The sequence below is a fragment of the Xylocopa sonorina genome, chromosome 13, assembly GCF_050948175.1.
Source record: "Xylocopa sonorina isolate GNS202 chromosome 13, iyXylSono1_principal, whole genome shotgun sequence".
In the NCBI taxonomy this organism is placed as follows: domain Eukaryota; kingdom Metazoa; phylum Arthropoda; class Insecta; order Hymenoptera; family Apidae; genus Xylocopa; species Xylocopa sonorina.
The window spans coordinates 1,671,933-1,699,503 of record NC_135205.1 but is presented as its reverse complement, the minus strand read 5'-3'; the positions used below and the strand labels follow the sequence as shown (position 1 = coordinate 1,699,503).

The 27,571-nt window shown below is 30.6% G+C and overlaps 3 protein-coding genes across 5 annotated transcripts; 2 read left to right on the top strand and 1 right to left on the bottom strand.

Moving 5' to 3' along the window:
• Window positions 1–4,677: 4,677 nt before the first annotated feature.
• Window positions 4,678–8,062, top strand: Emre (Essential MCU regulator). 2 transcript variants are annotated; one of them, XM_076906474.1, is made up of 3 exons: window positions 4,678–4,823; window positions 4,936–5,254; window positions 7,924–8,062. In XM_076906474.1, exon 2 carries the CDS (start codon window positions 4,975–4,977, stop codon window positions 5,242–5,244), a length of 270 nt encoding a protein of 89 aa, XP_076762589.1. In that variant the 5' UTR covers window positions 4,678–4,823; window positions 4,936–4,974; the 3' UTR covers window positions 5,245–5,254; window positions 7,924–8,062. The 2 variants fall into 2 exon arrangements, with proteins under 2 accessions (XP_076762589.1, XP_076762588.1); XM_076906473.1 differs by lacking the exon at window positions 7,924–8,062 and having other exon boundaries at window positions 4,679–4,823; window positions 4,936–5,313.
• On the bottom strand, window positions 5,917–14,766 carry Flii (FLII actin remodeling protein). 2 transcript variants are annotated; one of them, XM_076906402.1, is made up of 22 exons: window positions 14,631–14,766; window positions 14,440–14,550; window positions 14,062–14,300; window positions 13,820–13,981; window positions 13,511–13,731; window positions 13,204–13,420; window positions 12,823–13,064; window positions 12,619–12,707; window positions 12,432–12,502; window positions 12,072–12,318; window positions 11,252–11,437; window positions 9,711–10,022; window positions 9,458–9,630; window positions 9,030–9,156; window positions 8,812–8,934; window positions 8,496–8,699; window positions 8,274–8,395; window positions 7,921–8,172; window positions 7,698–7,824; window positions 7,426–7,608; window positions 6,717–6,830; window positions 5,917–6,596 (listed from the first exon to the last, which is right to left on the bottom strand). In XM_076906402.1, the coding sequence occupies exons 1-22, from the start codon at window positions 14,691–14,693 to the stop codon at window positions 6,462–6,464; spliced, it is 3,720 nt and encodes a 1,239-aa protein (XP_076762517.1). In that variant the 5' UTR covers window positions 14,694–14,766; the 3' UTR covers window positions 5,917–6,461. The 2 variants fall into 2 exon arrangements, with proteins under 2 accessions (XP_076762517.1, XP_076762518.1); XM_076906403.1 differs by lacking the exons at window positions 14,440–14,550; window positions 14,631–14,766 and adding an exon at window positions 14,342–14,413 and having other exon boundaries at window positions 9,458–9,632; window positions 9,713–10,022; window positions 14,062–14,214.
• Window positions 14,767–25,486: 10,720 nt separating this feature from the next.
• On the top strand, window positions 25,487–26,729 carry Mge (translocase of outer mitochondrial membrane 22 homolog mge). The gene is made up of 4 exons (XM_076906087.1): window positions 25,487–25,642; window positions 25,729–25,832; window positions 26,129–26,234; window positions 26,323–26,729. Exons 1-4 carry the CDS (start codon window positions 25,624–25,626, stop codon window positions 26,526–26,528), a joined length of 435 nt encoding a protein of 144 aa, XP_076762202.1. The 5' UTR covers window positions 25,487–25,623; the 3' UTR covers window positions 26,529–26,729.
• The last annotated feature ends 842 nt before the right edge of the window (window positions 26,730–27,571 follow it).

Here is a 27,571-nt window from a genome sequence, read left to right as displayed (position 1 = left end):
CAATAACTGTTGTTGTACCATTGATTATGATCGTTGTTACTCATTATATCCATCGTTTGTAAGATATAACTGATTAAAAATCTGTATCAAAACAAAACAAAACAATTAAAATATATATACAAATGTAAAATTAATTATATTAACATTTTATAATAAACGAGTTAATAAATCATATTTTCAAAATTCAAACAAAGTCTATGGACAACTATGAATAATGAAACGCATAATAAAAAGAAAAGCAAAAAAGAAAAATCAAAGATATATTCATATTTATAATAATAATGTTCAATAAATAATTAAGCAAGTATGCAATGATTAAACAAAGTTAGTAATAGAACAAAAGTATAATAGAATCGTAATTGAGAATACTACGCAGTTGATAAGCAAGCGTGTGAACGTACCTCGAGAAGTTTTACCGACAACAAACAACAACACGCCTTACCAGCAGTCGACGACGACGCGAACTGACTGCCGGTGTCACACACAGCACGTCCCACAGGCGTCCGAGCGAGACCGAAAACATCCGAGCGAGATCGAAGGCGCTCGAACGTAGTTTCTGAACTACGTTGCTACGTTTCATTCCGTGGCCTTGGTATTTCATTATCTACTTCAACTGTAAATAAATCAGATAATTGAAAATCTACTACAAAAAACACGTTTTCAAAATAAGAGTTCTAGATAAATTCTCGTGCGAACTTTTCTCAGAAAAAAAGCACTGTTGTGTTATGATTTGTGACATTCTCCTACATAATTTGCACAGAAACATTTGTACTGTCCTATCGTATATGTATATCTACGTGTAGAACACATATAACATATATAATATTTCACTCTACACATTATTTTATTATCTATACGAAGTTAATTGCAAATATTGTAATACATTATGTACTGGAATACTCCAATTTTTGTCGTAAAAAGGAATTTATTGCAATAAATTTCTTTCAATGCAAACTTCAACTATGGAAAGGAAAAAATATTATCTTTATGGTGTTAATTGCGACTATTACAATACATTATATACTGAAATACTCTGATTCTTGTCGTAAGAACGAAATTATTGCAATAAATCTCTTTTTTTCAAGACGAAATTCAACTATCAGAAAGAAGGAATATTTCAACTTACATTTCTCGGTATTTTGTTGGAAATTTATATCACAAACTATCACGATTCATTCTCGAATGTTGAATAATTATTTATATATTTTCACACTTTTGTAACAATTTAACTACTCAAATACGTTTTATTTAATTTGAAAATGCCAAAATTGAGGAAGAACGAAAAGAGGCGCTATCAGTACGAAAATTTGGACTAGTCTACAAGAGCTTTGAAAGCTTGAACATGATTGGTCAAAAATGTCTGATCCATTATGGCTATCATAAGGATTATTGCAAATTAACGAAATAAAATTATTTTTCTTCACCAAAGAAAAATAATCAATTATATATAAAAAAAATACCATATATAGATCAAAATGTGATGTTATAGAAAGTTTTGAATAATTTTAGCCATTAAAAATAAAATATTACGTATTATAGAATGTATAATTTAGCAAAAGCATATATATGTATATTACAATATACATATTACATATATATATTACAAGTAATACATTTTCACGTATGGTATACCAAAAAACAAATTAAATATATATATATATATATATATACTATGATGTACAACGCAACTATTTATGTCATTTTATCATTTATATGACTCTATTGCGAATATTATAGAAAAAGCTACGAGTTGAAAAGACGAAATACTTCAACTTGGATTTTTTTTTAAATTAGTCAGGAATTTACATGACAAACTAGCACAACATGTTCTAACAACTACATTTCAACTTTTTCTTCATATTTTAACCGCTCAAACACTGTTTAATTAACTTAAAAATAAAAATTTAGGGCAAGGATAAAAAGTGACGCCATCGCCAGCTATGACGCCTCGAAATGTTGAACAATTTGCGTGAATAAGTATAAAATCATGTTACTTACGTACTTTGTTTCTTTTCTTAACGTTTGTAACGCAAAATTGACGTTAAGCACATAATACAACTTGATATTTCATAAAATGAAATGGACTTTATGACAGGGGATGCACTCGCGAAGAAGGTTCGACGAGAAAGAAGAAATCGACGAAAATCTGTCCGCACATCGCAAATCGTGTTCTTGATTGGTTAATTCTAATTGTGACTATTTGAAAGAAAATTCAACAATTATATTTATCTAAATCATTTTACGAATTGATAATAAATGAAAGAAAAAGGTGATTTAAATTATGATAAAATAATAATTATTCTGTTGAGAAATGTTTATAAAATCTGGACAAGAAAACCAGCATAGACTCTCAAATGAAACTCTAATATAGTCTTGATTAATCCTTCGGTCTATACTGTGAAACTCTACATAAGAGTCGTTGCGATATTGTAATAAACTTTATATTTCAAACATTAAATAAAGAGTCGAATGAACAATTGCTCACTCACATTTTTTTAAGTCACTTTAGAACATTTTATGTGACACCAACACGGTTCTAGTCACCAGCGTATACACCGTGTGAATCGCACAGCGTCGGCACCAGCGTGACACGCGTGTCATCGTTCCATTTATGAATCTTCTCAGCAGTGGCGTTTTGTTTAATTAATATACATTTGCTAACGGGGAACCTGTGTTTTCATACAAATTAAAATCGTTAGATATCAGTAGATATTCAACACATGAATATTGATAGACATTTTGATAATTGTTTTCCAATATTTATGATTATTGAGAAAGCCATATATATATTTTTTTCAACTCGTCATAAAATAAAAATATTATTTATAAAATAAAATATTACTTATAAAATAAAATTATAAAATAATAATTACTTATGAAATAAAAATTCATCCTGTTACATCCCTAACTTCGCCTGGTGTAATTGCTCGGTTGAAATGCTGAAGATGACTTTTTTTGTGTTGATTGAATAGTTTAATAGTTTGGTTAATGTTTAGTTTAATACTTAATTTAATACTGATTATTTTACACTTGTACAATCTTACATATTAAAAACCGAAGCAGCCACTTAAACCTACTAGGTTTATGGCACGTCATAGGCATTGAATTAAGGCACTAAAAATGCGAATCTTTATAAATTTCAAAGCAATCTTTAAGACCCTATTCCCTGCATTTAGAAGAATTAAAGTTCAAAAATAGCTAGTTAATTGCGTCTGTAGCACAAAGTTGATTCTGTAATTAAAAAGTCGACCAAAGGAAAAAAAATAAAAAATTCTTAACGGAGTAATAGAAATATTATTATATATATATATGCCATGGTTTTACTGTTTGTAGGAATTATAAAAGAGATATATAAAATACAATGGAATGAAGACAATTCACTTCAATTCTTTATTCTTTCATTTCCATCCTGCTTCGCGATTCCTTTTTTTTATCATCCCTGTACAGTGCTTTTATGTAAAGTAATCATGCAAATGTTTTACTGTAGAATGTGAGACGGATGCAAAAAAAGGTTTTACTTCTTATTATCATATATGTATTTTAAACTATAAAATTAAAAGATATAACTAATAAACAATAATAAAGATATAACTAATAGACAATAATAAAGATATAATTAATAAATATTCGTCGAATATATATATATATATATATATATATTAGGTTTTGCTTTCCTACAAAACAGTGAAATATGATATGTTATTTAAAAAAATGTTACGCTATTGAGAGTACTTTCGTTTAGAAATAAAATGTACCTCTTAAAATTCTTTGGCGTCAGCTTCGTCTCGGTTCCAAAAATGGACTGCAGTACCTGGTCCATGCCTTTCCCCTCTTTTTCTATATCTTTCCTTGCAAGCTCGCAGAGCCAGCCGCGCGTATTCTTGAAATTCCCTCCTGGTAGGCTTTGCAAAATAATTAAAAGTAGTGAACATGCATTACTTGCAATAAAACATGGAAACAATAGATATGAATACGAAGGAAAATTAATACGTACTGTATATTGCAAATGTCAATCGCCTGTCCAATTTGTCCCTTTCCTTGCCGTACCAGGAGAGATGCGGCGAAATTGTTTCGTGCAATGTCTCTTTCATAGCTGTACTTTGCTTCCTTCGCACTAAAACCGCCTAGTTGTTGGAGGTACGCAACCTATGCAAGCATAAATATGCATATTAAATGTATGTAGTAGTATTTCATAACAATAAATAACTATTCTTCCTATGTTTTTATTTACAAGCTCTGCAAACGTACGTTCATCGGCACTGTCGAAGCGTATTAACGCTTTGACGCTTTGAAGCGGAATCTAGGACGGCTTTACCATATACATAATGTGCCCCTTTATATCAAATAATTTTTTTCAACGTTAATCGTTATGACTAACTTAAATACTAACTTAAACGGAACATCCTGTAGATACCCCTAGTAATTTCCAACTAAACAATAATGGCACGTAGATATTTATTTGGCAAAAGCTAACATAAGTGTGAATTATGGGGAGGGTTGAAATCATGCTCCCGTTTATAGATTCTACAACAAACGCATGCGCAAGTACAAAATTTGGAACCAGGAAAGTGATCAGACCCTGCCTGTTTGGTTATGGACTTCACAGAGTTTGTTCAAGCGATTGCATGTCATAATTGTTGTTGATTGCCGATATTAAATCTCGGCATACCGTAATCGGAATACGGTGTGTGCTTCTATTAATGAGTGTTTTAACTAATATTTCGAATTCAGCGCGTTCAGTTTGTATCTATTGACGTTACAATTTTTTCTGTCTTCCAACCAACAGTAGATATATTTAAACAAGAATTAATTTTGTGCCAAGTGTACGTATTTGTATATAGATACGTACATTGTCTATGTATGTTTATATTAGATATTTGTGTTTTCCCTTAGGATAATTTTTTATAGACGATATACTTTTATCACTGTTTTTAGTGGTTATACTAATAACACAGTTAAGACTTTTAACGGAGAATGGCACTGCAACGTACCTTGGCTGCACGGCAAATTGCTAATAGCTTAAAGAAAATTAGTGGAGAAATGAAAATCCATCATCGTTCAAGAACAACGACACCTTCGGGTGCTATTTTACCAGAACCAAAGAGAACGCGTTTTGGTTTTCTGGGTGTTATCTGCAGTGTGACCACAGGACTAATTATTGGAACTACTCTAAGCAAAATGATGGCTAATTTTCTTGAAGAAAAGGAACTTTTTATACCTTCTGATGACGACGATGACGATTAGCCTGTTATCAGTATGCATTCCTCTTCACATAAAAATTTAAGCTAGTCTTATGAAATCTATTCAATTTAAGTTTTTCATATTTATTTTAGATGATATTCTGCATGAATACCTCTCAATATATATTCTACCACTGCAATGAATTTTGCCTCTTTATAACTTATCTTTTTATTATTATATTTGATTCAGTTTAAACCCATGTGCGCTGCAGTATGTACAAGGCTGTAAAATATGTTTGTTATGTATGTGACCAGCCACTATATAGTCAACATTAATATATCTAATTAATACAACTAATTAATTTAACTTAATAAGTATTGGATTAGCATCGAGTTATTCTTCAAGCTTGTTATAAATTACAGCCTTGCATGCAGGAGCGCATGAGGTGTTCTTTCATTTCAAATGTATCTCACATAAACTCGGTTTATATAATCTATAAATGAGAGGTAAACTGTGAAGCAGCTGACAACCAATACTGGCGCATTTATAGGCAAAGTTTATTGTTTGTAGTAGCAATTTTTTGCAGTTCTCTCGAAAACTACACAAATCCAGCAGGTTATACGTATAAGAAGAAATTATTTAAAATATTGATTTTTGCCACATATTAAAAAAATTAACAAAGATAATGAGACAGAAAAATTTCTAAATAATTATGTTTCTTTATTGTATGCTTGCTTTTCCCATTAAATTAAATGCTACTCACTTTTTATACTACTCATACTCAACAAAATTTCGACTGTTCATTTGTACATTTAATACATATACAGTTTTGATTTTCATAGGTTTATTTACAGAAAAACTTGAAACTTAATCCATATATGTATCTATCTTTTCTCACAAAAGGCACATAGCTTATGTATATACACGTCTATATATAGATAGATATATTCTTTTATACCGCGCATACGATGTATTTCGATACGTAAACGCACATATTAATTTTGTAAATGATGCTTCAATAAAATTGAAAAAATAAACTCATAGAAAAACAAAAAAAGTACAAAGAATATTTATATTATTAACATTGTTCAAGCAAGATTTTAGATATTTATAGTTTTCAAGAATTACAATATTCTTAGAATTATTGTAGAAAGTCAACTGACTTTTTTATTTAATGAATATAATAAAATTTATCATCGACACTTCAATATAGATTTTTGACCATATATTAGTATAAATGATACTAGAATTGCAAAAAATTAAATAGTATATTAAATATTTTACTGAGGTGGTCTTTTGTGCGAACTCCAGCCATGAAAACATTTAGTGAATCTTCTTGATTCTTTTCCCTTTGCAGTTAGAAATAATTTGCGTGGTCTATCTGGCTGCTTCACTCGTAAATGCTGAATATATACCTAAAAATTCATGTAAATTTCTTTTGTAATCTCTTTAAATATATATATTATAGTTGTACTAACTGTTTCATCAAAAAATTGCAGAAATCGCATATTTTTTACTATATTTAACATTTTTACCTGAGCAGATTTATATGCCAACTTAATTTCTACTTCTGAACAGCGACTTCCCAACCATAAGAATACTTGTTCACCATTATCAAGTATCATTATATCGTCATCTGCTAAATCATCCTAGAACAATATCAATTGATTAGGAGTTTGTTTTATACAGGATAAAAATGAAAGTATCGTACAAGTATGAAAGAACTGATTGATTGAGAATAAATTCTAACGCTAAGTGCATCATGATGGTTATCATTTAACCATACCATCTTTTTTCTTTAAATTTTTTTAATTGTGACCCGTAATCATTATCGGCAAAATTTAACTACAATTCTGAAGAAACTACAAATTAAAAAATTAAAAAATGGGTGGAAAAGATCACTTGAATAGACATTTTTTCAATTTGTTTAAATTCAAAAAAGGAATAAAATTTATAAGTTAAAAATCTTGTTAACATTTTTTCAATGCAAAATTGATTACACAAATAAGATAGAAATTTAGCTTAAAAGGTTTATCATTTACATTTAAAATAAAAAGAAAATGAAGTAAAAAAATCAATGAAAATTGTCAACTTTGAATATCCATATTTCTTAAATAATTTCAAAGTAAATAAAATAATGAATAATCTCTTTCTCACACATACAACGCTTTCATCTACGGCTTGCATAATTTTACACAGGCACATTCAACAAAATATAAACTAATAAATTTGTATTTGATATACTTGACAGAAATCGGTGCACTTCTCACTAATCGTGAAATATCCTTTCTCATTTGAACATCTAAACAATCTAGTATAGTTCATATATTCCGCATCAGTATCGTACGGCCTCTTTCCACCAAGAGCCACCCAAAAGAAATTATCTGGTTCTTCACCTTCATTCAAAACTTGCAAACTTATCCATGGCTGTTAATCATTTTACAAACACAAATAAGATTATTCACTGTATGTATTATATTTGTTTAAAACACCATGCAATAGAATTAAATACTCACATTATTAAACATTTCTTCAGCTATTTCTTGAATCAAACGTGCTTCGTCATTATCTGCTTTAGATCCAATCCAAGCGTATACTATTCCCGTTTCATCATCATTATTAAAAGGCACATTTAAGATGTAGCTATGTATACGTGCATATGATCCAATATAAGTATCAATTATTTGGAAAGGAGAAAAGAATTAAAACAATAACATTTAAAATTTAAAACTTTCTTACCAGAAAGAAGAATTCAAGAGTGTTGAGTCAGCTGGTATTTGTATCAATCTGGTACACAATGCACTTCCATTACTCCTTAAGTGATAAAACTCGACCTTGTTACTACCAGAGGTTTTAACTTGCTTGCGTTTACCGTGATGGATAATGAACTTTCTTTTAAAGTACGCTAAAAATTTCAAATTTTCTTGCTGCTGATGCGTTCTAACGACTTCTAAGTTTTCACCAAATAACGATTTGAATTTTTTCTGCAAACTATACACATCATTAGATATGCACATATGTATGTAATATAATTTTTTTAATTGTTAATTACAATCAAGAAAATGAGTGAAATTTTCAAATTTTATTTTTACCTGAACGTAAACGTCAACCATCCCATATTTCCTGCATCTCTGCCTTGCCAAAAATATACTGTACATTGATAATCTTCTTCGAACTGCTCTTCGCCATCTTCATTTTCTGTTGTGTCTAATGGCTGAAGTGATCAAACACAAAAATATCACAACTAGTATAATATTCGCCACTCAGTTCCTAATCAATGAAAAAAAAGTACAAAAAAAAGGATCATTACGTACCATCCAATAGCGACATAAAAACACGTAACAATCACCGCTATAGAAATGTCCTAATTCTTCTTCCGGTAAACGTACAAACTTTTTCCCTTCTAAAACCAATGCTTCCATTCCTTCTAAATCATCGTTCCATTCTGACATAAGTTGCTGAGCTTCAGTAAACGACATAGGTGGTTGTCTCGGCATAAAGAGCGCAGCTAAATCTGCCTATTAAAATAAAATGTTTTTTTTTTATATTGAAGTAAAGAATAATTTTATGTTGTGCAAATAATCTCAGCAACACTAAAAATCACGTATTTTCATATCTTTTTCATTCTACCTTTGTTTCTTGTTGTTTTGCCCATTTCGTAAGATCCGCGCCAGTTTTAGCGACTGATTCCGCAGTTCTAGTGAAATCGACTGCTATAACTTCATCCCATCCAGCAAATTTAGATTTGAAAATCTAATTGAAAAATTTTAGTTACACGTAATTCTCACCCAGTAAGCTTAATTAAACGAATTATTTTTACTTTTTTATAAAATACACATGATTTTTACCTGCGACTCGGTTCCTTCTTGCAACCTAGTTACCAGAGCATATTCCGGTCGCTCTATCATGTTAAATAATTCCTGAGATAGCTTAACAGCAGCTGCTCGTACCAGTCTTGTAGATTTTTTGCCGAACCTATATACACACACACTTGCACTACTTGAACTGTACTATATTATAATTTAAAAATTATTCCAAATTTCTTGATTATATATCACCTATTTGCTTCAAATAATGACATCTATAAATTTACTATTTTTCAATTTTTAATACAGAACAAACAATTTTTCAAAATTCATTGCACCGAATGACTTTATTGTAACACTACTTTTGTATTATAATTCAAAATGTTCACATTCGTTTTCCAAAAAATATTAGTTTTGAGTTATATCATTTTTACAACAAATAAGTAATATTAAACGTTCTGAATGCATACCATACATAAACATCTACGTGACAATCCAATATATAAACATTACGATTGTTCAAAAGTGTGTTGTTTAATTTTCCATGTGGTACTTCGACTTGAGGCAATTCCAAATAACCCATACCAAGTTGGACTTGATACAAACGTGGTGTGAGTGGTACAAAATTTGGATCAACGTGTTCCTGTAAAAAGAATTAGTAAAAATAGGGAGAAAATTTACCTAGATTTGTAATTGCAATCAAATAATGAAACTGTAACTTACAGTGATCGGTGACAAGCTAGAAGTATCTTTAACATTTAAACACGATAGAAAGTCTTCCGATTCTGAATTCATAATTTCTGTTATAATCTCCGCCTTATTTTTTCTTTCATTTTTATTGATCTTCTCAGCCATTAACCTTGCCTTCGACTTCAATGTACTCTTCGCTTTTTTACCATACCATATGAAAATTTTGTTACCAGTATCCAGGACGAATACGAAGCCTAAATCCAGGGAGTCGAAACAGACAGGAACTGGCTCTAAGTGAATTGAAGCACCAGCCGAATGTACCCTATACAATCGTGTTACCGACGGCTGCTATGCGTCAATTGATACGAAAGCGAGCACGTCGAATATATTACGTTATAATAATATGCAAATGATTAAAAATGATATGCGAATATGAAGGATAAAAACAATGTTATCAAATTAACAAAAAGCATATACGTGTAGTGTTTATTTGAAAATTTCCTACTTCAATATCTTAAAACAACACATTTTTTCAAAATGTTAAATGCCAAAGATTCATGATTTCAAAAAGAAAATACAATTATACTATTTACTATTTGTTAGACCTTTTCAATGTTATTTGTAGGCCAACTTCTTTTTACAAATAGAAACCTGTTTTTTTTTTTCTTGCAAATACTTATTTTGCAGAGAAAAGAGGAAGAAATTCTTAGATACAACTTCTTTTGGTTGTTATTCAGTACCCAAAGTTGTCTGGTTACCCAGTTTCAAAATTCATATTACCAAATTGAAAGAATGCATTTGAATAAATAGTTACTATTGTTTGGACATTAGTTTGCATTCATTTAATCATCTCTGCAATTATAGTACTGTAAATAGCTTCAATAATATTATAAATATATTCGATAACAGAATATATATCCAAGGACTATGTAAACTTTGACTCAAGAATTTTTTTTATTTAAGAAAGGGAATGTTCACACAATCTACTTAGATCCACATCTAGGTACGTGGTTATTGTGACTTAAAGGTTAAAAAAGTATTTAATAAAATAACAAATTTTGTTAATCTGGCAATAGTATAACAAAAGAAATTTTCAAAGAAGTGAAAAGTAAATTTGAAGATAGATCATATTATTGCATAAAAGTAGAAGGTTACATTAAGAACTGAAATTTCTATCTAATTTACGTTAGCATCTAATAATTACTACAAATAATTAAATAAGTTTAGTTTACATATTACATAATTTGTTTTTCCTTCTACATTAGCAATTATAAAACAAAATTTTTCATCTTATTAAATATATTTTTTTTAAATAGAGAGACTCATAAAAAAGTAAATGTTAAACATAAAAGTTCCTTGCTTTCTCTTTTAGAATAAGTCTTTAAAAGAAAAAGGTTCTTATATGAAAAAAACTTGACCTCCAAATAATGTTGAAACTATCCAACAAAAACATTATATTAAGGTCATGAAATTTTGGTATTTAACATTTTTCCTAAAAATGCGTTTTTTTATGACATATAAGTGAACAGTTTCCAAATGAACATTCTGTAGAACACTTAAAGTATAATACAAACCGTGTCTTCAACTGTATAAAAACCAGACGAGGTACGTCCCCCTTCGATGTATGTAATACCAGATTCAAATAACATTAGAAACTCATCTGATTCTTCGCCTTGCTCTTCTCTGATAGTACGACACTGCGCGCCTAAATAATTTCGTAGATTTACAGCGTGAATTGCAGCGCAAGCCCTTTTATCAAGCTGTAAATATAACGAAAAATTGCATTAAAGTGAATAGTGTCTATTAAAGCATTTTTTTGTTCGATTTTAGTTCAATTATTTAAAATATACCATGTATAGTGTTACAAGCAGTTTTCTTTGTAATCGATGCAGATATCGTGTCTTTATTATCGTTAAAGTTATTTTATATTAGATAGGACAAGGAAGATAATCATTTCGAGTGCATAATTCCGTAATGTTTGTTTAAATGTAATTCCATATCTTTTTCAGATAAATCAAATTTTGTTATATTTATACACAATATGCATACATGCGCATTAAATTTGCACAAAATATATATATGTAGTAGAACTTGTTTATCTAAGAAGTTTTAGTTTCCTTTGTTTAATATTAATACATAAATTACTTCAAAAGTTATTCGATTGTTTGAACAGCACGTGCCATGGTTTGTTTGAATAATCTTCATTTACAAAAAATGGAAGAGGTTTGTCCAGCGGAAAATTCACCCCTCCTCCCCCCGGCAAGAAAATTTATTCTACCTTACTTATTAACAAGTCGACAATTGTAACGGTTTTTAAAGAGAATAACTGGTAACACTGATATATTTTATCTGATTTGTCCATCGTATAAAACGCCTATAATGTAGTGAACATACCGTAGCTTTTTCCCCGATCCAAAAATAAATGGCCCAAACCAAAGATCCAGACTCATCTACTTCAGTTTTTAAAACGATGTAACAATCGCCTTCATAAAACTTTCCATGTGCAACTTCTTCTATTTCGTTGGGTAAAAAATTTTCTATTTCCCATACTGATAAACCAGGAACTTGACCAGCATCTTCGTCAAAAAACTCCGAGTAATCCAATGGCGGTTTTTCTAAAGTTTCGTCCCACCGTTTTGGTCTTGAAACAGGAAACAAGACAAAAAGGAGGGAAAAAGAAAAGATAAAAGATACTGTAAGTTCTCAAACGATGAACTGAATAACGAATTCTTATAGTGCATATTTTGTGCCTACTTCAATGATTCTGCTTTAGATTCTTCGCATTCTTTGTCTTTGTTTTTCTCCTTTGCAATATCCTTCATACCCTAAGAAATAAAATTTTAGAGGAAAATCAGAATTTAATCCAACTAAGCTTATTTTCCTACTCTTACCAATTTTTTCCATCCCTGTGATACAAAACAAAACTGACAACGTAACATACCTTCAATATCTTGGCCTGATCTTGGTCAGCTTCTTCCTGATCTCGTCTTCTTCTAAGTCTCAGTTTGCGAGCTATCGGATCTTTACTACCTAAAAAACATAAAATGGTCCTACAAAATATAAAATAATCTCGAACAGAAAAAAAAATACAGATCACAAATAATTATTTATAGCTACTCAATGAGTGAAATAAGAATGAATTTACCAGCAGTTTGAATTGGTGCAGGTATATTAGCACCAGCAAGTCGTAATTGATGTTGTAGAGAAAAGTCAATATTATAAAACTCAATGCCAGAACCCTTTTGAACTTCCATCGGTTTTGGTGGCATTACCAAATTTGGATTATCCCTTAAATCCAGTTGCTCTAAATCTGTAAGTAGATGAATTGCATCTGGTACGGTAATCAACCGATTGGACGATAATATTAATTTCTTCAACGATCCGCATCTGGAAAAAAACATAGACGTTCATAGCACTGACTAAGTACATTCGTGGTGATCAGAAAAAGTTGTATCTTTTCTTCATTACTTACTTATCAACACGTTTTAAATACAATCTATAAGAATGAATAAAGAGGTTAACGTACCTGCATAAGCCTTCAGGTATCATTTCCAAACGATTATTAGCCGCTGAAAATACTTGTAACGATGACAGTTTACCAATACCTGAAGGAATTCCTTCAAAATCTAATTGATTGTCGTTCAAATATAATCTTCTGAGAGTAACAATTTTACATAAGGAGGCAGGTATAGTAGACAACTTATTGCGACAAATGTTTAATGTCTCCAATTTAGTCCAAAGTTCTAAAACGAAAACAATGATATATTTGAATCAAATTGGGCACACAAGATAGCCCAGAATTATAAAATCGGTGATATGATGAGCAAAATTACCAATTGCCGTAGACAGTTCTGTTATTTGATTATCACTTAAATTCAAACGACGTAGATTCAATAAGGAATAGAGCGCATCTGGCACTCGAGGTAAGTTGTTTTCTGATAAATCAAGTTCTTGTAGATTTGTCAGTGTCTCTAAGCTTGAAGGGATGTTATTCAATGTTCTCTGTGTGTCACGCATCTGTAGGGCTGCTAAATTCATCAGAGATGGTAATTGTCTGAAAAAAATAATTGGGAATTAGTAACCTCATTCGGAATTCGACAGTTACAATTTAGTTTATTATATGCCTTATTTTCAGTACATACCTTAACTGAAAATGTCCCAATGGATTATGATTCAAATTTAAAGTCTGTAGATTTGCTAAACGACGGGTTTGTGGAGGCAGTGTTTCCAATTTATTGTTACTAAGATCCAGGAATAGTAAATCAGTTAGATGAATGAACAGTGTATTAGGAATTGTATCAATGCTGAAAAGATCACAATCAATTGCAATTTTTAATTGTACGTAACTCTAACAACTTAAACAATAAAAGCATATAATACTTACTGATTATAACTCAAATTCAAATTTAATAAAGAACGTGCTCGCTCCAATCCTTCTGGTATTTCCTTTAAGTTATTGTGACTCAAGTCCAATGTGGTCAGTTCTTCAAGATGAAACAATTCTGCTGGTATGCCACTTGATTTAATGATATTGCGCCTTATGTTTAATGTCCGAAGACAACAAAGTTCTGTTAATTCTCCATATAAGCGTTCCAGTTTATTTTTGACTAGCGAAAGGTGTTCCTATTTTTGGAAAGGAGGAAATTTTAATTTTTACCACTCACATCTTGTTTATCCATCAATAAGAACCTCGATTACAATAGCTTCATCCTGAACTTTGTGCACGCTTAAAAAATAAATATCCGTACGCAAGCAGCTTTACCAGCTTCAACAATTTTCCCATTTCCTCTGGTATCTCCGTCAAGTTGGTTTCATTCAATTTCATCCATTGTATACCAGTCATTAAACGTACAGATTCTGGAAATTTGCCTCCCTATAATAAAAAGCAAAAATATAAATTCTCAGAAATTAACTTTTCTAAAGAGAGAGAGAGATAGACAGAGCCATACTTACGCCAAAGTCATTGCTACTAAAATCAACTCCCCGTACAAACGGTAAAACCCCTGTATTCGCCATTACTTTTGAATTAGGATGTCTTTGTAACCTTTAAATTCGTACGCTAGTACACTTGACACATCTATAAATCCATCTATAATACATTAATATCGTTTATAAAATATATGTAGTTAGATCAAAAAATGAAATGATAAACAAATACACAATATACATGCATAATCATATTTATTGTGCTTATGTATTATAACAAAAAGAAATTAAGTAATTGTACGAAAAACAGACGAAAATTAAAAACAATGTCGCAATAATTTCTATCAGTCATTCGGTAATGCTTTTAAATATATACACATACTTGAATTTTAATAGTTCTGATTAAATGGATAAAAAACATTTGATTGTCAAAGAGTGTGACAATTAATGCAAAATAGTATGATTCACCTAACAATTTTTAACGTAAAACACTCAATTTTTGTCGTGCTTACCGATGTGTTAATTTCATACAAATTTTCTTAAACAAAGTATCATCAAACTATAAGTACAATTTATACGTCAATCGAATCACAAATTAGTTTCGTTAATGTGCAAAAGTGATATTGAAACTTTATTAGGAAGTCATACTGACATCTACTTCTTTTCGACTAAATAATACTGTAAAGATTGTTTCAATGACTTTATCGCACTGTGTGAGACAACCCATAAATGTATATTGCTCGTGCGACACTAGTGACACTACTAGCACAGTATACAGTAGCGAAGCTTTCTGTCGGCAACTTTGATGTCGGTGTCCAAAAAAATTGGGTGCGCATGCGCGTCAGAAAAATCCAAATTGCAGTGCCATCTGGATTTCAATCTCACTTGCATTTTTACTCTCTATCTGCCCAATTTATTTTTACGTTTAGTTAATCAAAATTTAATAAAAATGATAAATGTATTATTTCTAATACACTGAAAAATAAGGAAAGAAAGCAAAAATCGAAAAAATATAAAATACACATGTTACTATGACTATAAAAATATAAGAACAAATATTATGCAAGATAAACAAAAGAAAATATAATGAAAAATACAATATATTATACATTGCATATTTTATTTTAAAATTTATTTTAAAGTTATTTTATATATACTTAATACCTATGTATACAAATATATCGGTAACAAACATATATCTTAAAAGTAAAGGTTTCATTAATGAAAAAAAACGAAGATATCATATTTTTAATAAAAATATACTTTTTATTAAAGTAGAGATATATACATACAATTATATATATTGCAACCTATCTTTCATTTCTTCCAACTCCTTTCTTGTTTCATATTTCAACTACTCGATCCACCTCAATACAAACCAAAAAAGGAGGTAAAAGCAAAAATAAAATTGCATATACTTTCATTGTACAATCTTTTGATCGATTTATATCTCTCTTTAGCTACTCGATTCACCTCGATACAAATCAAAGAAAAGAAAGTCAATAAAAGTGTGAAAAACCATTTTTATACAATATATAATAATATTAAGTTCCGTTTCAACTTCCTTTAGACGTTTGTTGATGTACAAATTTAAAAAAAGAGATAAATAAATTATAAATATAATACAATTATTAAAAAATTAAATATCTTGTATAAACGCACACCCATGCATTTAAAGCACATCTATATACAGCATATATATAACAAACAAAATATGTTATAAAAACAAGACTGCATAGATATAAAAGAGAACAAAAAGAAAATTCATAAATGTAAAATAGTTAATAATTTTCTACTTCTTTTGCCAATATTTTTATGCGCTTTATTATGTTCGGCTAACGTATAATATATACGCATGCGGAAATACAATTTTATTAAAAAAGTAAGTGGAAAATTTGGGCATGATGGTTTAAAGTTTATTTTTTCAGCCAAATTAAATAAATAACCACCAATATTTTTATGGAAACACTTTTTCTCAAAATTTTTAACAAATATTTCTTCTAATTTTTGGATATAATCACAAAAATTATTATTCGCCATACTCAAGTTTCCAAATATATTGCCTTTCTGATTTTCATCAACTATGAAGGAATAATATATTGTAGTTTCATCTAACACAACCTTGTTTTTATCTAGAAATTCTGTACATGTTATGCAATAATGCATTTTCAAACATTTTTTTTTTAAATAGCCGCACACGTACTTGAAAGCATTTGCTTCCGGCAGATCCATTGTGCGATAATCATGCGTCGGAATGTTTAAAATTGGACGCGTCGGTGGTGCCACACGTTCTGTGGACTCTATAGAATTTAAAGTATCAATGACATTCAATATTTCATCAAAATCGTTTGTACATTTTTGCGCTTCTGAATGTCCTAGAAACTTCATATTAAAGAATTTCTTGAACGCGCGCATAAATTGTACCGGTGTTGGGTTGATACAATTATTACCTTGTTGACGAATACGTCCAAAAAAATTCTCGACGCAATCTTGATTTAATCTGCGTGTTTATAGATACGGGAAGTCATAATTTTTTAACACTTCCCAAAGATAAGTAACACTATTAATGCTAATCTGCCAGCAGTTAAAACATTTCACTTGTACGTGTTTATCGTTGCTACCAACTACTTTTATATTATTTAAAAATAGCAATGATTTACGCAAAAAATCTGCCTGCTCCTTACTTCCAACAAAGACTTTACCATGTTCCTTAGAATTAGTCCTGGTCGACGAATTTAGAATATCAAATAATTTATCAAATTGATCGACTAATTCTACCGTTCCGCTGACCTCTTTTGGAAGTAAGTTAGCAGACAGTAGTGTATACATGCCTGCAGCCACATAGTTGCTAAATATTTGTACAACGTATTTAACTTTCATTTTTTAAAAACTATTTGGCCCGATATGCGCTTTCGAGCCGATTTGATCCATTGTTTGCTATCGCGGTTATAAAATTGAATAATACGCGACCACGAAACAATTTTATCATTAATTTGAAAATTATGTTTTAATAAATTATTTCGTGTCGCCTTCATTAAGTGTGGCGTATCAAACATATAAGCCACATTCTGTTCATTAATTGAGAAAGTGGAATTTCCAATGGATATGCCTAAATCACGGGACAACTGTACAAAATTAGCCCACATGTCTGTAATTAGTGCATGCACCATAATGCCATAACTATTTAATTTAGTTATAGTATTAAATATTATATTTTTTAATACATAACTAGGATATGCAGATTCTACAAAACAAAAGTAAATTGGCAATTTCCAATTACCTGCAATACTACGTGCTATTATAACTAAGGCACTCTTTGCAGTTTTGGATGTCTGATTTCCACCATAATTTTCAAATCCAACTACTTCATCATATGCTACACTATAAAATAAATGAGCCTTCAAACTCATTTCATCAGCACATAATAAGCAGTGATGCTTTATGGCTGGTAATGTTCTCACTTTTAATTTAAGAGCTTGGAATAGTTTTTCATTCATTCCTGGAACCAGGTTCCATTTTTGTGTAAATAACTGCAAAGTACGTATTGAAGGTAATGCCATTGATTTTTGTAACTCCTTGTAAGTTCGTGGGCTTGAAAAAAATAATGACAAGGCAAATTTTTTAGACCGTGAATCATATCTTCTGCCATATTTACTTTTACATTGTGCATCTATTTGTGCTGTTAATAATCTATTAAAATCTTATGGTAATAACTTACGACCTAATTCCCTCAAATTGTTATATTCGTCTTGTCTACTCGTGCTGACTAATTTTCTCTCCCTTTTCTTCGCATGTAATCGCCGAATTTGTGTACGCAATGCATTATTTTGCGTTTTTAATCTTTTAACTTGTTTACATAATTTTTTTATTCTGAAACTATCATCTAATGATTTCTTTGTATAAGTCGTCACCAGGCTCGTTCCAGGCTCCTTAGCAGATGTGCCTCTGTAATATTTAAATCTGTTAGATTCAATAAAAAGGATTTTTAAATATATGATAAAAAATTATATAATTATAAATTAGCTGACACAAAATGAACAACAAAATAATATGAAATAAAATAAAATACCACTGAAAATTTGAGTAGGCACGACATACTGGTGTGGGTAAATGATTATCTGCAGTCATTAAAATCGAGGAGTTATACACTCGTGCTGTATGTTGTCAATACATGGACATGCTTTTCCCTGGAAGCGTACCATTAAGAGAGTCAAGTTTAACACTAACCTTCGCAAAGAAAAGCCATATAGAACAAGATAACTGAAAAAAAAAATTACAAATGACAATGAATACGAACAATTGTTAACAAAAATCTAAAAGAATAAATGAAACAAATAAAACGGAAAATAAAATAATAAAAAGGATGAAAAGGGGAGTTATATAATGTTAAGTTTAAAAAGGTTTTTCTACAAAAATTTATGTTTAAATCGCATGTTTCGGTTAAAAATTATATATTCACATGTTAATTGATAAAATGTGACAAATCTAAGAAACTGAATAAAATTGTTTACCGATAAAACTTTAGCAAACAAAAAAAATTAACAATTGAAAATTATTTACATTGCACATCCATAAAGTTTATTTCCTAGAAATAGAATGAGGAAAAGAAAATCTAATGTTTTCTATTCCCCTGAAACAATCTGTATCTCCCTCCCCCTCCTCCTCTTCCTTCCCTACTTCAATGTATTTATAGACTGTTAAAAATAACAGTCATGATACCATTCCACTACTATAGTAAACAATATGTTGATACAATGATACATTGATGAACGCGAACAATGAACTACCCGTACTTAAAGCCTGTGCAGCATTTACTATTGCAAAACTGAACGTAACAGAAAAATAAGATATCTGTTTATATGTGAAATGGATAAGTGATACATACAAAAAGATTATGCTATAGACTAATTTCAACTTGTGTAACTGTACACTTTTTATGTAATTAAAATTGCCAAAGCAAGTAGTGCTTTCTACTTTACTGAGGATACTTTACAGTACATCCCTCATTTCTCGATTTACCCAGTACTTATTAAATATGACTCTTCAAGTAATATGTAATCTTTGAGTTTTCCCATTTCTCAGTTTATATAATTCGAATATTATTTACCAGTGAATTTTTTAAATTATTATTCTGTAATATTCATATATTAATAATTTGAAGAAAGTAATACAACATTTTACTACCTTTTCCAATTTTGAGTATTTGCATCCTTTTTCAATCATTTTGTTATTAAAAAAAGAAATCAACTGAAGAGATTGAAAAAGTAATGCATTTCTTGTTATTAAAACTTACTAACAGGTATATACAGGGCGTACTAACGTAAGTACCACAGAATAAAATTTGTTCACCCAAAGATTTTTTTAAAAACAAGATCCTCATCGAAGCATTTTTATTCTACATTGTCAACTTACTAGAAACAATACAATGATGTAGTACAATGATGTAGAAATGTAGACAATTTCCACTCCATTACGTACAATTACACTCCATTTATGTGATTCTGAAGTATGTAAAAGAAGTACTACACGTATCAAGTACCATAAATAAGTCGAGAAATAAGTATAGATCAAGTGCAATTACGCATAATGTTATAGTATGATACATAGAATCTAATTAAATAATTTGTCGAATATTATACAGAGAAAAATAACATGCAAAAAGCAACGATATTAAATTGACATGATATTGTTGTACCCTGTTGGCGAGGGTACGTTGTAATGTTACGTTGCTGCATATGTTTTTGTTGAATTTGCATATACTTTGACTGTGACAGTAAAGGTACCAACTGAGGGTTCGACAAATTATGGATTCTATCAACGCCAGAACCCGAAAAGTAATTCATATCCAAGAACTTTTTAAACCATTACAGAAATTCGAAATTCTCTTGAAATCAGCCTTTTACCAATTTGTCCACTGGTATTACTTGAAGCATTTCTATAACAATATGATTATATAATTCTCTGTGTATTGAATTTTATGCAACACTTTGTACTGAAGCAACACGAGTTCATATATCCACAAAGTAGGTATGTATATTGTTTAAATGCTTCTGCTTATCTTGACACTAGTATTTCCTTTCATTAACGACTACTTTAAAGTATTACATTTTATAAACTTCCTAGCAAATCAGACTGTATGAATGTAAATAATGCTTTCAATTCTAGTATCGTCAAATCTATATTTTCCAATTAACAGATTATGAATTTTACTCATAGATTTCCATATTTTGTCAGTTGTATTTAAAGAGTCATCAAAGACTTTATATATATAATAACATAATTAATAATAACATCTTTTTTACTCTCTTCTGAAGCTAGGAGAATTCTAAAAACCTTCAGTTCCAATTTTCATGCAGCTCATGAATAAAATACTAATATTAACATCTTGACAATTGAATACTAGGAAAATCTTTGATGACGTTGGACACCTTTTGTCTAACACTTATTAAGAAAATTGTACAAATGGCTGCTTTGCTTACCTTATCTACATTCATTTTTCTGAAGCCACCTTGTAAAATTTAAAAATTTTTGATCACGGTATATTTGATATCTCCGCCCGTAGCTTATCCATATCGATTTTGAATACTCCAAACAGCTGATCCACCTATAAATGTAACTCAACATTATCAATTTTGTTTATATACCAATCAAAATTGTTATTGAATTTGAGGGCGTGTACCGGAAGTAAAGGATGACACTCAACCTTTTGCTCTCAATTTTAATATAATAAACAACAATAACAATAGTGGTGTAAAAAGTTCCTTATAGTGGGGGCGGTGCTGTGGCCAAGATTCCTTCACGTCTTTATTGGAACTCTAAACGAATTTGCAATTTTCGACGAATGCAATGGGTGTTCTGAACGAACTGCTCTAGCCGAACTGAATGTTCTAAACGAACTATTCTGACCAAACTATTCTAATCGAACTGCCGCGAGGGCAAAAACGTCGCCCCTTAAAAATGCGTACAGAAAAGGATGGGAAAGCCAAGAATGAAAAGGATGGACGCGCGGACGGGGAGAGCGAACGCTTCCACGAAAATGCAAGGGACGGAAATTGGTCATAAATAAACCAAGGTTAAGGATCTGCCGTACGCGACTGGGCAATGCTCAGTCGCGACGAATTCTTAAAGGGAAACAATTGCTTGGCCCGAATGATGGACACGAACCAGACGGGTGTCGGGTTTAGGAAGCGCGCGGGCCTGGTCGTCAAGTGCTAGCCCGCGGTAACCAGACCTGCGCTATGTCGTGGGAACGCATTGTTATCTAGCTAGAAAATTTACGACAGAAAAATACTCGGAATCGTAGCCGCCACAAATTATTCTTTCATTTTATTAACCTAACTTCATTGTTGTCAAAAGAGAAAGATCGTTTCTCGCTACTGTACCAAGACAATATCAGAAAGTTGCTTTAGAAGTTAAAGCATTAGCCAATTTAACAAAGGTAATACATTTTGTATTAAATATCATGTCTGTATAAAAGTTGATTAATTCATAATTATTAGGGATGGTTAGGAAGCAAAAAGTTACAAATTCATCTACCTATTAAAAATGTGCTGAAAGTATTACACAAAAATAATGCACTCTCTGAGGTTTTTAAAAAGTATCTAAAATATGTTGATAATGTAGAAAGACGGTTGGAATTAGCAAAAAATATGCACTGCTTTAGAATTGCCATCAATGAAAGTACAAAAAAATATCAAAATATTTGGAATGAGACAAACCGACATATTATTCTTGCTTTTTCTACAGATGTTAGTACAACAAGCAGATCGTATAGCATTGCTGGGATATAAAACCAAATTACAACCACAATTATAAGAATATTTTTATGCCTAAAGCGCATTACAATTGCCATCGGTCAAATGGAAAAGCTGAAGTTAATTTTATTTGCCTTGTGATTTTCATGACTGTTAGCAGTAAAATTATTATTTAATTTTAAACCAACTTCAATGCTACCAAAGTAGGATATTTGGACATGGACTTGATTTGTTTCGGATATTCACACACTTTTGATTTGCAATGAAATATCTATATGTGTCAAATGTGTAAGTGATGCAAAAGACAAACAATCAAGATAAAGATCTACATGTAATTATTTCTACATAAGAGTGATAAAAAGAGTACAGAACCATAATATCTATATTCATTGTTTTGTATTTTTCACACACAATTAACACTAATGATTGCTAATGATTAGTCATCAAATCGACAGTTGTGGTAATACTATATAAAAAAAAAGATCAAGTAAAATATAATATTTGTTGATGCATTTATTCTGTCAAGAGTTTCAACATAATCTTTGAAAGTTGGGAGTATATATAATTATTAAATATTCTCTCTCTATATGTATAATTATTAGAAAATTATGTACATATTTACCCTATTTGCATTCAGTGTATAAAGTGAAACAAAAATCAGTACTCTACTTTTTAAAAAATATTTAAACGAGATTAAGATTGAAATTTTCAGATAAGTTCCTAAATTTTGTTAAAATATGTACAATTTTATTTACATAAAGAAAAATTAATTAAATTTTTTATGTATTTCCTCCTCTGGAACGATTACATGTGTAAGTCATAATCATATTGAAAATCTTTATTGCATGTTATTGAAGAGCAAAAAGAAAAAATTGTAAAAATTAAAAAATAGAGAAATATATACGAATTTGGTCAAAGTGTTTTTGTTAGGCAGTTTTATGCGATATTAAATGGAAAATTTTTGTCAAAATAAAAAGATATACTAGGCGGATAGTAACTTTTGCCCCTTATCTTACATAAGAAGTGAAATACAATTATCTTCAAGGGTTGAAGAGTGTTCACATGAATCTTCCATTGGTTAATCATTTACTGGGCAGGCAAATGATAATATATAACCTCTTCTTGTAGGTTATGTAAATTATTTAAGTAAAATATCTTTAAAAAATATATTACGATCAAACTTGATTAATATTTATTAATTTAAGAATTCCTTTTTATCCTACTTTGCTTCGCATTCGAGTCGAATAGATGGTATAGATAATGTGTATGTAACTATATACATGCATAGAAATAATAATTATTGACTTAGATTTATATTAAATATTAAACAAGTTATGTGTTTCAAAAACTTATAAATCACTATTATTATACATCAAGTTAATCATTTAGAAAAGAATATGAAAAACCAACGATCGAACGTTAGTAAAATTCCTGACAGTAACGTACCTCGTGTAACTCGTCTAAGAAAACTGACGTAACTGGCGGTCGCGGAGTGGCTACCGTGTAGAGATAGATGGTACACACCTTGTGTGTCAGGGTTAAATGTTTTATCTCCGCTGTTAACGAATATCGCGAATTCCTCGGTTTTGAACGTATCTCGGAGCAAGTAACTTAGTATCAGTCGCCGGCTGAAATCTCTAAAGAGTGGCGATTGTGTTCGTGTTAATCTTCTTTTGACAAACGATGAAATACTTTGTTGCTATACGGTCGATTCGTTACAATAAACTCAATTTAGTAGACAGTGGGTAAAAATAAATAGTGTTGAAGAAAAAGCGCAGAAGAAGGCTTGCCCGTGATAATTGTGCGATTTTTCCGCGTTCTATATCATTAATCGTCCAATCGTTAACTAAGGAACCGTTCGAAGTTATTCGTTGTATGCACGTTTAAACGCGCGATCATTGTGTTACTACACCCATCGTCCAATAGAAAATAATTCTATATCTATATGACACTTCTTCTCTAAATTTCTTATTGTTACGTTATCGCGTGAATATAGCTTTGATACCAGCGGCCGCTATTGGAAACCACACAAACCCCATATCTTACCTCGATTTTCATTTTCTTAGGATAAAGTATAGGTTGGTATAATCGTGAATAACGGCCACTAACGCATGTGAGACTTGTGCGTTTAAAAAGTTTAAAGTTCATTCGTTATAGAGGTTGTTTGCCGTACTGCCGAGACGTTTTGTAGAAATAGTAGATAAGCTGTTACACCATACTTGTCGCATACTATGTTGCCACGGACATACGCGTATAAAGATCGATTTAGCAATAGCAGCAGTTGCTTTGCAAATGTCTCGAAAACTAAGATCGAACGGCGATTACATGTAAGGAAAAAGTTATTCAAAATGTTAATTTCTGCAATATAGTAAAAATTCATAGAAATCGATTAGATGGTACTAGTTCTACATAATTACCGATTTTACTACCCCTCTGAATTTCATATTACAGCTATATTTTATTGTTTTATTTTCTTTTTTATTTTTTATTGCGTTTTTTTCTTTCGTTTTTTTAACACTGAAAATGGCGATAATGAGGAAAGTGTAATATTTGATTTTCGATGGTTTTATCGTTGATCATCTACTAAACGTATTCTAATCGTATTCTAATTTAAACGCATGATGTAGCAGATCACTAAGTAATTTGCAACAGAATGACCCATAAGGCACGCGTTTGATTAGAAGGGCAAAATCAATGTTCTCGTTTGTACGCAGAGTTGCAATAATTGTGGCGGTTGATATGACATAACATAACGCTGTCGACCAATTAAAAATAATAACACTAGTGTAAGTCACTTCCTATTAGCTGGCCGTCAGCTTGTGATGATTGTTCGATATTACACAAAACGTAAGGAATCCAAGGAGCTATCTGTTTACTACTGTTGGCTCTTTGTTTTACATCTCCCGCCTTCGAGTTATTTTGAAATCTAAATACTTATTAGATTTAGATATAGAGAAAGAGAAGTTCACATATTTGTGAAAATATTCTTCTGTTTTTTCGCTAATTTTCATAATTTTTCTTCCTACTGATTTTTACAAATAAAAATATTTACATAATATATTCATACGTTTTCAGTAAACTCGTAAAAATGTAGTAACTCGTAAACCCTGTACTTATCTAGAGACTTTTCTCTGATATTTGTATGAACATGCGCGATCATCTATACAGCTCAGAAAGCTGAGCGACTATAGCGAGATCAGAATTGTAGTGGGTCTACTTTGCACCGGTGTGAATTACCAGGCATATAATATTTATCTCGGCGTACAATGTCCGGTGTGGTGGAAGGTGAATTTTAAAATTTCATTCGCGAAAGTAAAATACATTTATTCTTTCATTGATCAATCGTCAATTGTTTTCTTATATGACTTCAGTCGAAGAAATAGATCAATCGGATAGCGGCATGGGTACTAGCGACGCACATTCTCCCGAGGTGGAATCGCTTCTTCCCGACGACGACGACGAGGATGACGAAGAGGTATGTCATTGTACATACATGGTTACACAATAATTTTACTAATAATCTAGAAAGTTACAAAATGATAGTTTTTCAGACCGACAATTAACCTTCACGTGTTAACCCATATTTAGTAATGAACTTTATATTTTCAACAGACTATACTTTTCGTATAGTGTAATTTCTTACAATGCGTACTTAATGGTTTTCCATTGATGCTGTGAAATAATTGAAAGGGAAAACTTTTGTAAACAACGCATCATAATCGGTGCTACGGCTTTTAACAGAAAATACAGTATCTATAAGTATGCTTTTAGGACGAAAGCTTGGCGGAAAGATTGTTGGGCCTCACAGAAATGTTTCCCGAAGACGTTCGTAATTTGGGATATAATGTTGGTACTTGTTTGTGCAGTTGTATGAAAGGTTTGTACAGCTTAGTAATTTAGGTATCTAAAGTATCAACAGTTTCTCTTACCATTATATTGTAAATAACTTTCTTATCGTTTTGCAGGATTGTATGCATTTTCATGTTCAGCAGCATGGCTATTCTTCAGTTCGTCGGCTATTTTATTCGCGCCTATATTATTTGAAATAGAGCGGGTGCAAATGGAAGAAGCACAACGTTCACAGCAAAAGCAGGTTTTGTTAGGACCCAGCAAAGCTATGTCAAATGTGAGTGCATCGAGTCTTCCCATGGCTCCGCCAGTTCAACAATAATAGCAGATGATAATGAGGTTGCATTCAAATCACCGTACACCAGTCGTTCCATGTTCATGGTTTATATTTATATTAGCATATCTTTATTCCAATCTCTTGTTGGCACCTATAGGATTATTGTATGCACCTTATTCGTTTTAAAAATCTAAATGAACTGTAGCAAAGTAAAACAAACTAAAGTGAATTTGGACAATAGTAAAACTATTTGTGTATTTCTTTTCTCTAAATCTTTCTAGAATATTAGTTTTTTTAGCTAAACGAATTCATAGATATCTTGTCATGTCATATTTAAGCATAGTAATTATTGTCTTATTTGTTAACCAATGCCGGCAAAATTTTAGCACACTTGATTATATAAAATATAATGCACCTTTATTGAGAAAGTCATTAAATCCTTTTTGAATTATATGTTCTTGTTTATAAGGTATTGAATGGTATTGTAATATAAAAGGTTGAATAAACATGTAACTGAAAAATGTTTCATTCATCTTTTGTATTGTTGCACAAATCGTAGCAATAAGAAAATGTATTTACTTCTTACTCTGTCTTACATTTTTAGTAAGAACAATAATTAATAGATATATACTTATCTTATTAGACTTTGTGTTGTATGCTTTGAATGATTGATAATATGAAAAGAGTCACAAATTTTTTTTAACTACATACATACATATTTATTATACTTTAATGGACTACGATAAAATTTTAAAATTTAACAAAATTGGAATATTATAGCCTTTTCACATTGTTTTTACTGTACATTACTCAATGCTTATTTATTATTATACAATTATATGATGCTTGATATAATTCTTCATTGAAAAAATCTGACTAATGTGTTGCATAAATTTTCATACGTAAAAAACTAAAAATAAAAAAGTTAAACGGTTGTTTTTATTTTAATAAAATCCATCTATTACACTTTTCACGATACTCTGCACGAGCATTTCCCCGCGTTAAAAAACAAAAAATATTTGTACTGCGACTACTACTGTAACAGGGGTTTTTAAACTTATATAGTTCGAGGACATCCTTTTGAACAA